This window comes from Xiphophorus hellerii, chromosome 9 (assembly GCF_003331165.1).
Source record: "Xiphophorus hellerii strain 12219 chromosome 9, Xiphophorus_hellerii-4.1, whole genome shotgun sequence".
Classification (NCBI taxonomy): Eukaryota; Metazoa; Chordata; class Actinopteri; order Cyprinodontiformes; family Poeciliidae; genus Xiphophorus; species Xiphophorus hellerii.
Window position 1 is genome coordinate 4,599,545 of NC_045680.1, and position 15,141 is coordinate 4,614,685.

Below are 15,141 nucleotides of genomic sequence, written 5' to 3' on the forward strand. Positions count from 1 at the left end.
ATCTTTATCCAGACTACTAAAAGTCACAGAAAAACAAATTTTGTTGTATGCTAATTAGAGAATATTACCAGCACTGAAATTTGACCTCTGACCTTCTGGGTTCTCTGAGTTGACGGGCAGACTGGCGTCACATTTGCTCTTGCACTGCTGCATGGCGGCGGGCCGCTGATGCTCCAGACACTCGTTGGATGGCTGGCCAGTGTGGGCCAGGCACTGCACCGAGCGCATCTCCTGACCCAGACCACATCTGGCAGAGCACTGAACCACGAAAACACGTTTCACAGAAAGATAATCCTGCCACATCTCAACTTGGTTTCCCAGAAGCTTAATTTAAAAGATAAAACTAACAGTACTAACAGGAAGACTAATGGCTGATAGTTAGACTTAATCCAACAGGTAACAAAGAGTTAGGAAGCTTGCATATAAACACTTCCTATTTTTTAATTACGCTCTTTAAAAGCTGCAAGGAGCAGCTTCCTGCTATTTCTGATAGTTCCTAGAAAGTAAATTTTCTTCTCTCAATGCCCCACAATAATTTACTTAAATGTCAAAGTGTCACTAATGAAGCAATGATATATCAAACATGGCTACTTCAACTACCTAGATCAAATTACTCCACGAGATAAGGCAGAGACTCCGTTTATTTAGTAGTTGTGAGGATTTCATGAATTCATCAAGTAAAAAAATGCAGTAAAAAGAAAGTACACCCTCTTTACGTTCAAGGGTTTTATTTATCAGGACTGGAGAGCCAACAAGAAACTGACTGAAGTGACAAAATTTAATTTCAGATTAGGCAGCCCTGATCCAGTGACTGCCTGGCTGGAAACTCAAAAGTGAATTTTGTTTTCCAAACACTGCACACACCACAATAAAGCTCTGCTATATCACTGCAACCACTCTTCAGTTTGGAAGTTGTTACTGAATAAAAAGAGACTGAAAAAGTGTATTTCTAAACGTTTTTTCTCAGACAATGAACTATTTTATGTGGATAGGCATTATACAGTCACATATGGGATATAAAAACACAAGAATTTAGATGTTGCTATTCTCATGTTTTTAACAGTTGTAAGTTTATTCCTACAATATTTGCATTGAATTTAACCAAAAAAAATCATTAAAAGTAATGTTTTTATATCTGTTTTTCTTGTCAGTAGTTTGGAATCTATGCACTTTTTCTGTCCCACAGAAAAAAAGACCCATCCTCTTTTTGCTAAATTTTATGTTTAGCTTAATTTTAAATCCTAAAAATACAAAAAAAATATATGATATTTAAAAATGGCAACTGACAATTAGTAGATACTTATCTAAACTTATAAGTTGTCTTTTCTCAAAAAGTCATGTGACATTTGTGGCTGTAAATGAGTTTTAATTGCCTGGCATGAGAGTAAAAACGTCCCTTCAGGTTGTACAGATTGCAGACCGCTGGCCTAGTCCAAGTTCAGACTTAAAATGATCAAAATGTTGCAGTGGAACCTTAAGACACCAGCTTCAGCTTGTGAACCTCAGTCAGCAAACGCAATTTAAACTTAATTTTCCACACACTTAACAGTTTACTCAGGGATCTGTTTGTTTTTGTAAACTCCAGGTTGAATTTACATAAATTTAGAACCTGGTAAAAGAGGGTGTACTTTCTTTAATAATGAACTGAATGTTTTGATCAGGTAAAAATGGTGAAGGACGTGTTCAGAGTCTCACCTCTCCCCACGGGCCTGTCACCCAGACAGGAGGAGGGCAGCGCTGCAGGTTACAGCGCACCCTGGAGGTCGGGCGGCCATTTTTGGGACACTTTGAGTCTGGCAATGTGTCGCCGCTCTCCCCGCTCTTACACAACACCACGCGGTGTCGGTAGCCAGGACCACAACTGGGTGTGCACTGCAGACAGGAGGAGGGAAAACTATCTTTAAACCGACAGTCAGAGCGGATAGGTCACTGTGTTCATAAGCATGCAAAAAATTATAAAACTTCGTCATTCCAGCAGGGGGCAGCAGCTGCAAATGAAGCAAAGCCAACAGCCTGCAGAGTTTTTGTAAAAACTGACATATTAATGGAGAAAGTACGGTACTCAAAACTGTACTTAAGTAAAAGTACAAACAGACAGACAAAATGTGGTCTAGTAAAAGTATCATACTAACATCTTTACTTGAGTAAAAGTAAGTATTTGATTTTAAAAATAATGCATTGAAAGTAAAAGTACTTGTTGTGGAATGACCAAAGTTTATTTACATATCATAATAACAACAACCTCAGCTGACCAAAGTGCTTCAAAACATCGCAGGTAGATAAATTATAAAACAGAAAATGAATAAAATTTGGTAAAGATAATAAGAGCATTATAAAACTGGCAGAAAATACCAAAAACCAATAATATGAATAAATACCAATACATGGTTAAAAAGCTTGAATCAGTGACGTACTGATATCCGCCTTTTTTTCTTCCCTTTTCTTTTTTTTTTTACCCCTCCAGGGGGTCTTTTGTGGGCTCTAGTGTCCCTTATACGACAGTAGGCTGACAGGAAACGGGGAAGGAGAGGGGGAAGACATGCGGCAAATGTCGTCGGGTCCGGGAGTCGAACCCGCGACGGCCGCGTCGAGGACTCAAGGCCTCCAAATACGGGTCACGCTAACCGCTACGCCACCACGGCACGCCCTTCCCTTTTCTTTTTAACTGGTGTATAGAAAACCATTAACCCATTTAATACCACCAGCAACAAAATAGTTGGCAGACATTTTTTTAACTCCTGGAAGCTCTAAAAGTGTTGTTTTTGCTTTTGGCATCTTATTAAAGTTTTAAAATAGAATAATACGTTGTCTATTATATGCAGTATCAGTTTCATGTAGCGAGTGTGAACCGTAACATGACCAGACCTCTATACTTCCTGCCTGTACCGCTGCAGGTAACTGTTTGTCTCAAAGTTATACAAGAGAAAGTCAGTAAAATACTATAATAAACAAATATAACTGAAATATCTTGTGCATGTGTTCTTTAAAGGGTTTTCTACTGATGTGTAATTATAATTTTATCCCTGCAGCTTTTAATCATAAGAAGAGCAAATGTAGGCATGGCAACAATTGTTGCTGCTAGCATACGGCATAGGCAGCGCTATGCTAGATGTCAAAGGTTTGGCTGTTTATTCTGTTCATCTTGTTTTTCCTAAACATCTTAAAACTATGAGATTTTTTAGATCTTCTAGACCCGATAGAAACCCAAAATGTCATCTTCTACATCACAGTCATTCCCACAGCAGAAAATGATGCCTCCTGAATGACAGGTGCACTGAGACACAGCAGACATTTTCATGTGCAAATGTAAACTTTGAGGTTACTTGTCTTGGCCAATAATGTACTCTTGTTTTATTTTTGCTGTGTGTTTTTGGGATGATTCAAAACAGCAACTCTTGTCTAAAATAGCTGCAAAAGTCAAAATAAAGCATGCAAGACTGCAAAAACGTGTTTGTACCTCGGACCAGTCCAAGGCCAGCCACTCTGGAGGGCAGCTGTGGTTGCTGCAGGGCTCTGTGAACGAGGGGCGGGTGGAGCTGCAGGCTGAGTCGTCCAGGACCTTCTCCTCCACCGCAGAGATCCTCCTTTTACATAACACCTCCCGAGTGCGCAGGCCGCCGTTGCAGCTGCGGCTGCACTCCGACCACTCTCCCGTCCACCAGCTGGAAGCGGAAATAAACCTGCTGTTTGTTTTTAATATCCTCACACGCTGCTGCCGCATTAAGAAGGAAATGCAAGAAAAGTTTTTAATTCCCTCTCATGCAGAGACAAAGTGATCAGGACTCACTTTGGGGAGCACGGCTCAGTGTTGCAGGTTCTTCTCTTCTCTTTAGGTTTGCTCTTCTTGTCACAGAAGTGATTGTAGACAACAGAAAGATCCGACTGCCTCTTGCACACGACCTGCTGGATCTGTACACCTGATCACAGGTGAGACAGAAAAAAATACAACACAATGCCAAAAGACAAACACACTTTATCACTCAAACCTCACTGCGTTGCACTGCAAAATCACCAACTCTTAGCAAGTATTTGTCTAGTTTCTAGTGCAAATATCTTAGTACACTTGAAATAAGACAAAACTAACTTACAAGTAACTTTTCAGCAAGCTATAAAAGCTTGGTTACAGTTAATAATTCTATAAATAAATAGAATAAAAGTAAAAGTACTGATTTCACTTGCAGATTTTTTCACTAATAAGACATTTCTGCCAGTGGAACTGGTACTTTTCATCAATATTGAAGAAGTATTGACTTAAAACAGGCTCCCATATCCTGCTGAAGAGTTACTTGAAAGTTAGTTTTGTTTTATTTCAAGTGTACTAAGATATTTACCCTAGAAATTAGTCCAAAATACATGGTAAGAGTTTGTGTTTTTTCAGTGTACTTTAATTTTATGTGAAAATAGCTTCCCACTTACTCGTATAACAAAATAAAATCTATGGCTAATTTGTCCAGAGAAGGCAACAAGGAGTTCATTGATTCCTATTCTCTTTAAAAAGCCTGGCCTGCTGATTCTGATTCTGTGCAATACCAAATTCTTTTGTCTGAAAGTTGCTGAATATAGTAAAGTTTCCCACTTCGCAACAGTAGAGTGACTATTGTTAACTGCGCTTGGTGGTCAATTTTTTGCTGAAATCTGATTATTTTCCTATTAATCAAATGCGACCGCAATGTCACTTCTGTGTGAACGGTTTATGACCTCAAAGCAACCCGCATGTGTGTAGATGTCAATAAAAAAGTGAAAAATTGATGTTTTCATAGTTACATTTCATTTCTTTATTTATGTCCAGGTTACGAGTTGATCAGCCAGTGACTGTGTAGCTGATAAAACAAATTTAAACATGTATTTGCATTTTTTCTTGCTTTCCTACCTCCTGCACACAAAGCTGAGCAGCGGGACCAGGACGTGTACTGCCAGGCGAAGCCGCTCATGGGATCCCTGCTGACAGGCGGGTTGAAACGATAGTGGATCCCCTGGTTGTCCTCCCTCACCAGCACCTAAACACACAAATCCAAAACAGGAATAGACTCACTAATTTCACTTTATCAAATTCTAACTGTGCATCTTTTGAACACTTTATATTTCTTCTGTCCCAGTCCTACCATGACAACGAGGGTCATGTTTGTTGGGCCCAGAGCTTCTAGCATTTCTGCACCGTCGGTGGGCCGCCTGTAGTGGAAAATCGTCCCGGCAACGCTGAATCTTCGAGGCGTGTCAATGTTAAGCTTCCCATTGATAAAATACTGGTCATTTTTGCTCTTCAGGACTGGAACACAGAGAAGAGACATCTACTCTTTAGGTTTTAAAAATACCCTTTTCAATTTGATAGACTGAAGCAAACTGTAAACGTATGAGCAGTGGCTTTAAAACCAGTATATGTACCTCTCCAGTTAAAACTAGTATTAGTTTTTAATCTGAATGAAACTTTTTTGACAAGTGTTTGTTTAAGCCATCTTCAACTTACCAAGATAGTTGAGGGAAATGTTGAGCTCTTGAATGTGGATGAACACTGATCCTTTAGGAATTCTCACCACTTCTTCATAATCTGGAAGCAGAAAACACCAAAAAAAAAAAAAAAACAGAAAAAAAGGAGAAAGTGAAATGAAGGAGTTTTATTCACTGTGGACCAGTGTGGTGTTTAACTCTGTGGGACATCAACATGCTAAGCAGGGGCTTCAGTTTCCAGCTGCATTCCTGGGCAGACATCCTCCAGTCTCTGCTCAGAAACAACATCTCTGCCAGAACCTGGCTTCTCCCATTTTCCCTCCATTCACTCCATCTGTCTGTCTCTCGTCCATGTTTTTTTTTTTTTTTTATAAAAGTTTCTGCTCATCTCACCTCCATCTCGCCTCACTCTGACTTTCTGAGCTTCACTCTGCCGTCCAGCCAGAAGACCAGGTGCTGAAGCACCATAAATAACTCCAACTCACTGGAGGATGACAGAATGAAAAAGCTCAACTGGAATCTAATTCCTTCCAGCGATTCTTTTTTGATTGTGAAGCTTTGAGAGACAAAAGACTTTGGTTTCAGATGTTTGTTTTGTTTTTCAGAACATTTTGCGAAAATTTAGTAACACCTCATCACCTATTTGACAGATTTTTGACAAATTGGGAATTGACATACACTGCAAAAACATCAAATCTTACCAAATATTTTGTCTAGTTTCTAGTGAAAATATCTCAAAACATCTGAAGTAAATCAAAACTAACTTACAAGTAACTTTCAGAAAGATGAAAGATCTTATTTTTAGTCAAAAATTGAAAAAGTACTAGTTCCCTTGGCAGATTATTTCACCTATAACATGGAGAAAATGCTTTGCTATAAATTAAATAATCTGCAAGTGGAAGTTGTACTTTTTAAAATCAATGTTAAGAACAAAGCACAGGTGAAACAGAAATGTCAAAAGAATTCAAACAAATTGAACTTTTTTATATTATCTCAAATTAAAAACACAAACTTCACTGTGAAGTTGCTAAATTTTACCAAGCTTTTATGTCTAGTTTCTAATGTAAATATCTCAGTACAATTGAAATAAAACAAAACTAACTGACAACTAACTGAATATAAGAGCTTGTTTTCAGTCAACAATCCCTTAGTATTGATGAAAAAGTGCATTGCACTGGCACATTATTTCACTTATGGAATAAATCTGTTAATGAAATAATGTGCCAACAAAACCAGAACTTTTTAATTAATATTAAGGGATTAACTTGAAACAAACTCCTATGTTGTACTGAAATGTGATGTGTACGTATATTTTGTCTTAATTCAAGTGCAATAAGACATTTGCACTAGAAACTAGACAAAAAATACTTGGTAAGATTTTGTTTTTGCAGTGTTGCTACATCAGAGGAGCTACACTAAACAGGCTTTCCAAAGAAACTAAAAACATTCAGAAACTTTAACTTACAAACTTAAAAAGCGACTCAAATGAAAAGGATAAAGTACAGTCAGAAAGGGGCTCAAACCTCAGGCGACCATGTAGGAGGATGCAACATGGAGGAAATGCCTTGCTATAAAATAAATAATCTGATTTAAAATTGTGTAATTTTTAAAATCAATATTAAGGACTGACCACAGGTGAAACAGAAAACATACAATACAATAAAGTATTCAAACAAATTTAACTTTTTTATTATTTTCCTGACATTACAACCACAAACTTCACTGCATTACACTGAATAAATACAAAACTTTACCAAGTTTTGTATTTATGTCTAGTTTCTAGTATAAATAACTTTATACACTTGAAATAAGACAAACTAACTTACAAGTGACTTTTCAGCAAAATATAAGAACTTAAGTGAATAATTCCTTAATATTGATGAAAAAGTGCTAGTTGCACTGGCAGATTAATTCACTTATAACATAGGGAAATGCTTTGTTACAATTTAAATAATCTGTTAATGGAATCAGTACTAGTACTAACCAATAGTAAGAAATTATTCACCGAAAACAAGCTCCTAAATCTTGCTAAAAGTCTCTTTTTAGTTAGTTTTGTCTCATTTCAAGCGTACCAAAATATTTGCACTACAGATGAGACCAAAAATATTTGGTAAATTTAAGTGTTTTTGCAGTGTAAATGCATCTATGCTGAAATTGGAGCACAAATAAAATTTAAATAAAAACCACAGGAGCATTGGGAAATCTGATATTTCACTTTTCTAGAACAGGCTGAACTCCAGTACACATTCATGTCATTTTTCTTAGCTTTACAGTGCAGACACAGTGGTTTGGCTTCATTCTGTGGTCATAAAACTCTCCTTATAGGGATATTGTTATCACTTGGTATGTTAATAATAGAGTAAAGAGGTTTCTGGGATATTCTTGCAATGTAATGCATAGTTTTATACTAAGTTTCGCCTATATGCCTCGCATGCTTTTGTCTTTTTGCGCTTACACTTATATTTACTGCCTCACAGCTTTATAATCTGCACATTGCAGAGTCTATTGGCAAACAACAAAACCAACAAAATAGAAGTGGTTTACTGTAATGCATGTGAATTGTGTGCTTGCATGTCATGTGTGAGACAAACAAAACGGAAAGCCACACATATAAAAGTTGCCCCAAAACTCTACTGCAGGTCAAAAACTCCAGAGGGAGACTTTAAATCACTGAAGCAGACAGCAGAGGAGAAATGTTGGCTGGAGGCTTTTTTGGAGTTGGGAGAAATCAAAAGCTTGCTGTAGACATGACTGAGTGATTCTCCCAGTCATAAATCCTGACCGGTACCAGAATAAGCCTCCAGTCCTGCGCCTGGAGTTTGAGTTTGAGATGAAAAAGCGCTGCGCTGTCATTGTGACCTTGTCTGCTTCACTTTGAAAAGTAAAGCTTCATTTAATTTAAACTCACTTTATTGTGCCGCTTTTGACAGATACAGCATTATAAATCGATTTTATTAAAAAGCATAGATGGATGTAGAATTTTGTAGTTTGTTTTTTTTGTTGTGGAAGAATTTTATCCACTCCTCTTTCCAACCTTGCTTCAGTTTCTGGAGGCTTCCAGACATAGATGGACAATAAATCAATAATAATGTATATCGCCATAGACACCTGATCAATATCAATAGAAAACATGTGGCAGAACTCACTGAACTCCAATCCAGAACCACAAGGCATTCTGGGACATGTAGGCAACCAGAAGAGGCTTAATTGGCCAATATAAACATGAGCGACTCTGGAGTTGGTGTTGTGGGCAGACGGTCACCTAAAATACATTTGATAGCAGCCGGACCTCAAGCCGCAGTGGTCGAATTTACATGCCGCGGTGTTTTTGAACGTAGCATCTGTGTGTGGCCTTTCTGAGTTCGACTCAGGTCCAGCAGGTTGACGTCACGACAGACATGTTCAGGTTCACTGTATTTATTCCAACAACAAAAAACCCCCAAACAAAACAAATCAGGTTGGTGGTTAATATCAGTCCAGCATCTTCTGCCCCACAGTTACCGACGGCAACAGAAAAAGGGGGAGGAGCTGTCAGTTACTGGTTGCTATGGTAACCACCAACTAGCAAGAGCAGCAGAACAGAACTTAAAACACCAACTAAAGTCTGGAGAAACAACTTATTGACTAAACAAAATAAATTCAAAGAACAAATAAACAAATCTTGACAAACTTCACATCTACAATATTGTTGAAATAAAACCCTGTTACATGTGTGTTATGGTGACGTTGATTCCAGTTTTTATTTCTTACATAATGATCCTTTACAAATTCAGGAAGTTGTTTGGACAAACAGTTGCTCTTAGTGAAAATCTGTTTAGAGTTTATGCAGGCACAACCACTTCTGAAACACTTTTAATGAGATTGAAAAGTGTTTCAGTGTTGTTTGTATGCAAACAATCCACTTTGAATATTCTGATTCATGATTCACATTTATGGGATGCCAAACTTTGGACTCTTTTCACTGAAATGTTACAGGACTGGACAGACATTTCTGATGGGAAAAAAGTTGAAATAATTGATAACGATAATGGCAACAAAATAATTTGGTATTTCTTAAAGTGCATCTATCAGAAAAAAATTCAAATAGAGATTTTTTTCCCCAAAATATATGCAATTAAAATGAAGAAAAAGCAGGATTCAGAAAAAACAAAGTCTTAAAAAGTGTACATAAACAACAACAAATGTGAATAGATTAAATCTGAGTTGCAGGACTGAGATTTGTAAAAATAGCAAACAATAAACATCTAAACACGAAGAAGTGAGTTGATGGTTTTAGTAAACAAGTGTTGCCAAAGCAACTTTTAACAGGGTCCAAGGTGCTTTGTTAAGCAGTTTCACTGATGAATGAAACTCAAATGGAGCTAAACGTGACAAAAGCCGACCAAAGAAGTGTTTCAGCTTAAAGAAGTCAAACTCCTGTTTGACTGGGAATAGGACTTCAAATTTCAATGTGCAAATATGGATGTTGAGTGTGAATCAAACACTGACATGATAATCTTCCTCAGAACTTTTGAAAATATAATCTGTAAGAAGGTATAACAGATACTTTTCATTTCTGTATTAAAAATGTTTTTCTATTGATCTAATGTACTATTCTAATCATAAATGTCGTGTTTTTATTAGTGGTAAGCAGAAAATCATCATAATTAACAGAAATAAAGGCTTGAAAACATCAGCTTGTGTGTAATCAATAAGTTATTTCACTTAGTGGACTGAATTACTGAAATATACTAACTTTTAAATGTATCTGACTTGCATATACCTGATTTTAAAGCAAGGTCTGGCCAGTCGTTGAGGTAAAATATTCTGAAATCCTTGCGGTGTTCAGCAAAGCTAAGCCAGTGCTTGTGTAAATACATGATTATGAAAGTATGTTTTCATCCTCTAATTTGCCCAAAATCCATCTTTCCAAGATAGCAATAGCCAGATATGCATATTTTCTCGACTACAGATTGTGTTGCATACCTTCAAATGGTGAAAGCTTCCTGTTGCTCCAAAGTTGGAATTAAACTTTGCCTGAATTGACTAGATTTGGATGATGAAAGCAGAAGAATAACAGGTGAAGCATTTTGATTTCTACCTCCTTCAGGCAGCGAGTCGTTGAAGACTCCCTCCACGGAGATGCAGCTGCTCCCATCGCCGCCGCAGATCCGACAGCGATCTTCACGCACGTCTGACCCGAGCACACGATCGCAACCCACGTGCTGCGATAAAAAGACAGGAACGAGTGAGCTGCAGAGGTCAACCGGGGTCACGGGCGGAAGAGGGCACAGTCGGTGAGCTGAGAGGTGTCAGAGGCCGAGCTGACGAATTACCTCCTAATGTCTTCCAGACCGCTTTTTCAAAACATAGAAATATCAGATAGAAAACCCAGATGTGTGCTGCGTGTTTTTTTTGTCTGATCCTGAGCAGACACAACGCTCTTTGGTCGCTGAACTCAAAGCTGTCGACATAAATAAATTTCATGATGAGCGAAGCAGGTGGTTTCACTCAAACTCTTAAACAGGGAACAAAACTGAAACTAAACTATAGAAAATGAACGACTACTGCTCCGATTTCTGTTTCTGCATGCGGCGGCTGGTTGATGATAGGGTTACTTAGGCAGCGTTAATTTTGACAGCAAATTCAGTTCTAGTCTTTTGTCTAAAATTTTATTTTGTTTTAGTCGACTATAATAACATTTTAGTGAACAAAATTATATATAAAATGTAAATACTTTTTGCTCTATTCACTTGAATTAACACAAAATTAATCATGTTATAGCTTAATGTTATTGTATGACTAGAAAAACAGATTTTACACAAAGACTGGATGACAAAAAGCGACTTCAGTATTTATTTTATTTGTTGTTTTGTTTTTTAAAATATATTTTAGATATTCAAAATGGCTTCCAGTTCTAGTTTATTGATTTTTGAGAGGGTCTACTTGCATTATAATGTCATTGCTATTATAATACTAGAAAATAGTTTCCAAATAATATTATTGTTTATCGCAATATTACTGGAACAATTCATCAACCAGGCAAAATTTGTTATTGTGACTTTGGTTTATTTATACACAGTTATTGAAACCTGGAAACATCTTTGCATCAAATCTCAGGTAAATCAAATTTCATACTATTCTTGTATCTAAACTAATGAGGAGAAACTAATGGAAAACAGCAAACCTCAGACAGAAATGCTCCTGCTCTCTTACTGCAAACATTTGCTCCATTAACTTCCATTAACCAGAACATCCACATTGAATAAACTAGATCATATTTTCAGATACACTGCTACTTTTCTAAAACCTCTGATTATCTAGCAACAGATGTTAAAGCAAGAGACAGGTGGACATAAACCACGAGTAAGCTGGCTAAAATAGAAAAAGAGGAGAGCCTGGATTGCAGAAAGAAAAACTGTAAGAAAAAAAAGTAGAAGGAAGTCAGAAAGTAGAAAAGGGCAGAAAATGGGAGTGCAAGGAATGAAAGCCAGCCTGCAGCGCAGACAGACTAACAACTGAGCTGGAAGGTCACCGAGTTCCTGCAGAGCAGAGCAGAGCAGAGCGCAAGAGAAAAAAGGAGGACTTTTGATAAACACAACCGTCTCTTTGGATTTCAGACCACCTCTGCTTCATAATCTAACAAACCTCTGAGTCATATTAAAAAGAGGAGCGAAGGTGAGGTTAAAAAGGTTGGAAGACAGAGATTAGGATGTTAGTAATGTTTGAGGTGGTTCTTATTTACACACTTAAAAGGGCTGAAGTACGAACTGTTTTATTGTGAGATTTCTAGGAAAAGCACGAGCAATTATTCAATAAATCTTTGTTGTGTCAGCTGGACCATTCGGAGCACCAGGTAGTCTCCGTTTCATCAAAGCACACTGGCATCATTTTGTTTTTATTAACAGCTGGGATCAAGATCATTAATGTGAATCTGAGTCTGCTGCCAAGGTTACGCCTAGTTTTATCATCCGAGCAGCTGATTCTAACGAGCAACATCAGCCAACGTGTAAACCAGATGGCCGCAGCTGTTCAGGCTTCAAAGTGACTAAGATCAAGACAATCTCCTGTTGATTCGACTTAAACCTGCTTACTCACGTTTTAGTGACTTTTATTGGACTCAAACCAAATGCTCGCAAGGATTTGTTTAAACAAAATCCTTTTTACTGACCTTACACTCTCCGTTTACACAAACATCCAGAGAGTCGTCTCGACACGGCGTGCCGTCCACCACGGCGGGAGCTCGCTCCGTGTAGAAGTTGTATCCTTCGGCGAGGCAGTTGAGAGAGCAGGGCTTCACCCCACCTGGACCCACACAACGCAACAGAACCAGCACACAAAGCGTTAATGCACATAAAAGACAGAGAAGACACGCTTAGGAGAGGTTTTGTTTGCTGTTTTAGGAAATTTTGAATGGAAATGAAACAGACATCACCAATTTTGAAGGAAAATAAAACTAAAACTGATTGAAAACAGGATGTTAAAAATTATTTCTACCCTTCTCAATAGATTCTTAACTGCTGTACAGCTTTCTGCATGATTCCTATGATATTTAGATGATTTCTCTTTTGTGATGAGCTCCCTAATCTTTAGTTACTCCTAAAGTTTCTCTAGATGTTTATTTTATTTCCACTCTAAAGAAACATGTGGCTTAATTGGCTCTTTGGACCTTACACAAGGTTTCAATGTAACTCTGGCTTAAAATGCTAAAAAATCAACTCATGTTTTAAATATAAATCTAATAACAAATGGTGGTATAAGCTTTTTTATGTAATACATTGAGTTTCCATGACAAAATGACATTAAAAATACTAATATTGTTTCCGATTTTTTTAAAGTTGTACTTTTTTGTTTTCCATAAATGTCAACATCCCACAGAAGAAAATATATCCATCTTCTTTTCTGAAAACTGTTTTTCTTCATTCTGAAATCTAAAAACAGAAATAAGAAGGGGTTCTTTAAACCAGCCTGGGTTGCTAGGTGACGGGCGGAGCTCTGCTGAGGTTGCTAGGTAACAGGCTGGGCTTTGCTGGGGTTGATAGGTGACGAGTCATGCCTGCTAATTGGTAACGTTACATTCCAGTTGTTTTTGAAACAGATCATTTTCCAGAGACCAAAAAACATGAACTTATTTCCAAAAACTATCTGGGTGGTGTTGTTTATTAAGAGCTTGGGTTGTTTGTAGAAGCAGTAGAGACCCAAATATAAGTGTAAAGGTGTAAATTCTGCATTATACATCCCCTTTAAAGTATATTTGGCATTTCAACTATGAAAAAAGCCAGGTACAAGTGTATTAAGATGGGGTCTTAAGTATTTTCGGATTCTAGAAATTTATGGACCACAGTCGCTCATGAATAGCTAACACGGCGGGTCCACTGCGCCTCTGAATGCTACAATTCAGCAGTTAGCTAGTAGTTTCCTGCCACTTCTTTGGGATAAATGTCATCTTTACCCAGAGGGTCAGTATTTAGCAGTCTGGAGTGGTAAAGGGAAGTGGCCAATAAATTTAACAAAATATCTTATTACGAAAACACAAGCTCATTCAAAACAGTGTTTCAACAAATCTTCATTCATGTGTGAAACAGATCAACAGTTTCTTATTAGAGCGACTGCTGACATCATCCCGTGTTTGTTTGTGCTGGCAGTCACAGCCTGTGCTAGCAAGAGAAAGCGTGAATGTACCGGTCAAACTCACAGACAATAAATTGTTCAGACTACGGAAAACTACAACTCCCATGGTGCCGAGTTTTGGCAGGGTAATGGTAGCTTTCAGGTGTGTGGTGTGAAGGTTGAACGTGAAGGCTGCTGGACTAAAAACATTGACATAGAACAGCTTGTTTCAAGAAAAAAAAAATAAGTGAGAGGTTTTTCCTTTAATAAATGAGCTGTCCTTGGCTGTCTGAACTGACAGAGACGGCCTGTTTCTGTTTTCCACGTCAAGATAGAAATAAGAAGAAATCACATGAAGCTAAACTACATAAATTTAGAGATGGAAAGAATGGGGAAATGAGGAAGGCAAAAAAGACAAGAGTTATCCACGTAAAAGGAGGAAAAGCACAACTGGAAGTCTGACCACGGAAGAGATGGAGAGCTGCTGTTTGACTTTAACAAGGAAAAGAGAAATTGGCACTTTTCCCATTTTAGCAGCTGCAAGGGATTTTTCTTGGAAAATCAGCTGACTTGATGAAAAGACCACTTGTTGCCTGGTGTTGGAATTGTTTCGCCGACTATCTCTGCAAGCCATTATGTTCAAAATTAAAGCAGTCAAACTATTTATCTTTCGCGTCCAGTTTTCGGCGTTCGGCGTTTAGCAGAAACGAGAAATTCCTGCAGAGAACTTCGGGTGCAGCCAGCATCTGCACACCAGACAAGAGGGACAGTCTGCAGCTTCAACACACATAAGCAGCTTCAATTCAGTTTATTTACAAAGCTCAGAATTTACAACATCTCAAAAGGGTTAGATTGAATGAATCCAATTCAATATGTACTGAGCTAAATCCAATTTCTACTTCAGCACCGGCGACGCTGAGCAGGAAGTCGTAATGTCTCCAAGGTCTGTGATCTTCATAAAATATAAACCATCATACCAAACTACGAGTAATGAATTACAACTGCTGGCAGAAAGAGAATCAGTCCCATCTGGGACGACTTTCACTCAGTTCTACTAATTTGACTTAAGAAGAAAATCAATTTAGACACAAAGCCATTTTATTTAAT

At 37.8% G+C, this 15,141-nt stretch overlaps 1 protein-coding gene across 3 annotated transcripts in view; it reads right to left on the bottom strand.

Annotated features, from left to right (window-relative positions):
* Positions 1-15,141, bottom strand: part of adamts10 (ADAM metallopeptidase with thrombospondin type 1 motif, 10) — a 57,418-nt gene that overhangs the window by 2,465 nt on the left and 39,812 nt on the right. For all 3 annotated transcript variants that reach the window (XM_032573160.1, XM_032573161.1, XM_032573162.1), the window contains 9 exons: positions 12,596-12,729; positions 10,526-10,649; positions 5,465-5,545; positions 5,103-5,266; positions 4,871-4,997; positions 3,788-3,917; positions 3,458-3,662; positions 1,696-1,872; positions 93-258 (listed from right to left, as the gene is read on the bottom strand). In XM_032573160.1, the coding sequence (XP_032429051.1) occupies positions 93-258; positions 1,696-1,872; positions 3,458-3,662; positions 3,788-3,917; positions 4,871-4,997; positions 5,103-5,266; positions 5,465-5,545; positions 10,526-10,649; positions 12,596-12,729 (1,308 nt within the window). The remainder of the gene's footprint in view (positions 1-92; positions 259-1,695; positions 1,873-3,457; positions 3,663-3,787; positions 3,918-4,870; positions 4,998-5,102; positions 5,267-5,464; positions 5,546-10,525; positions 10,650-12,595; positions 12,730-15,141) is intronic.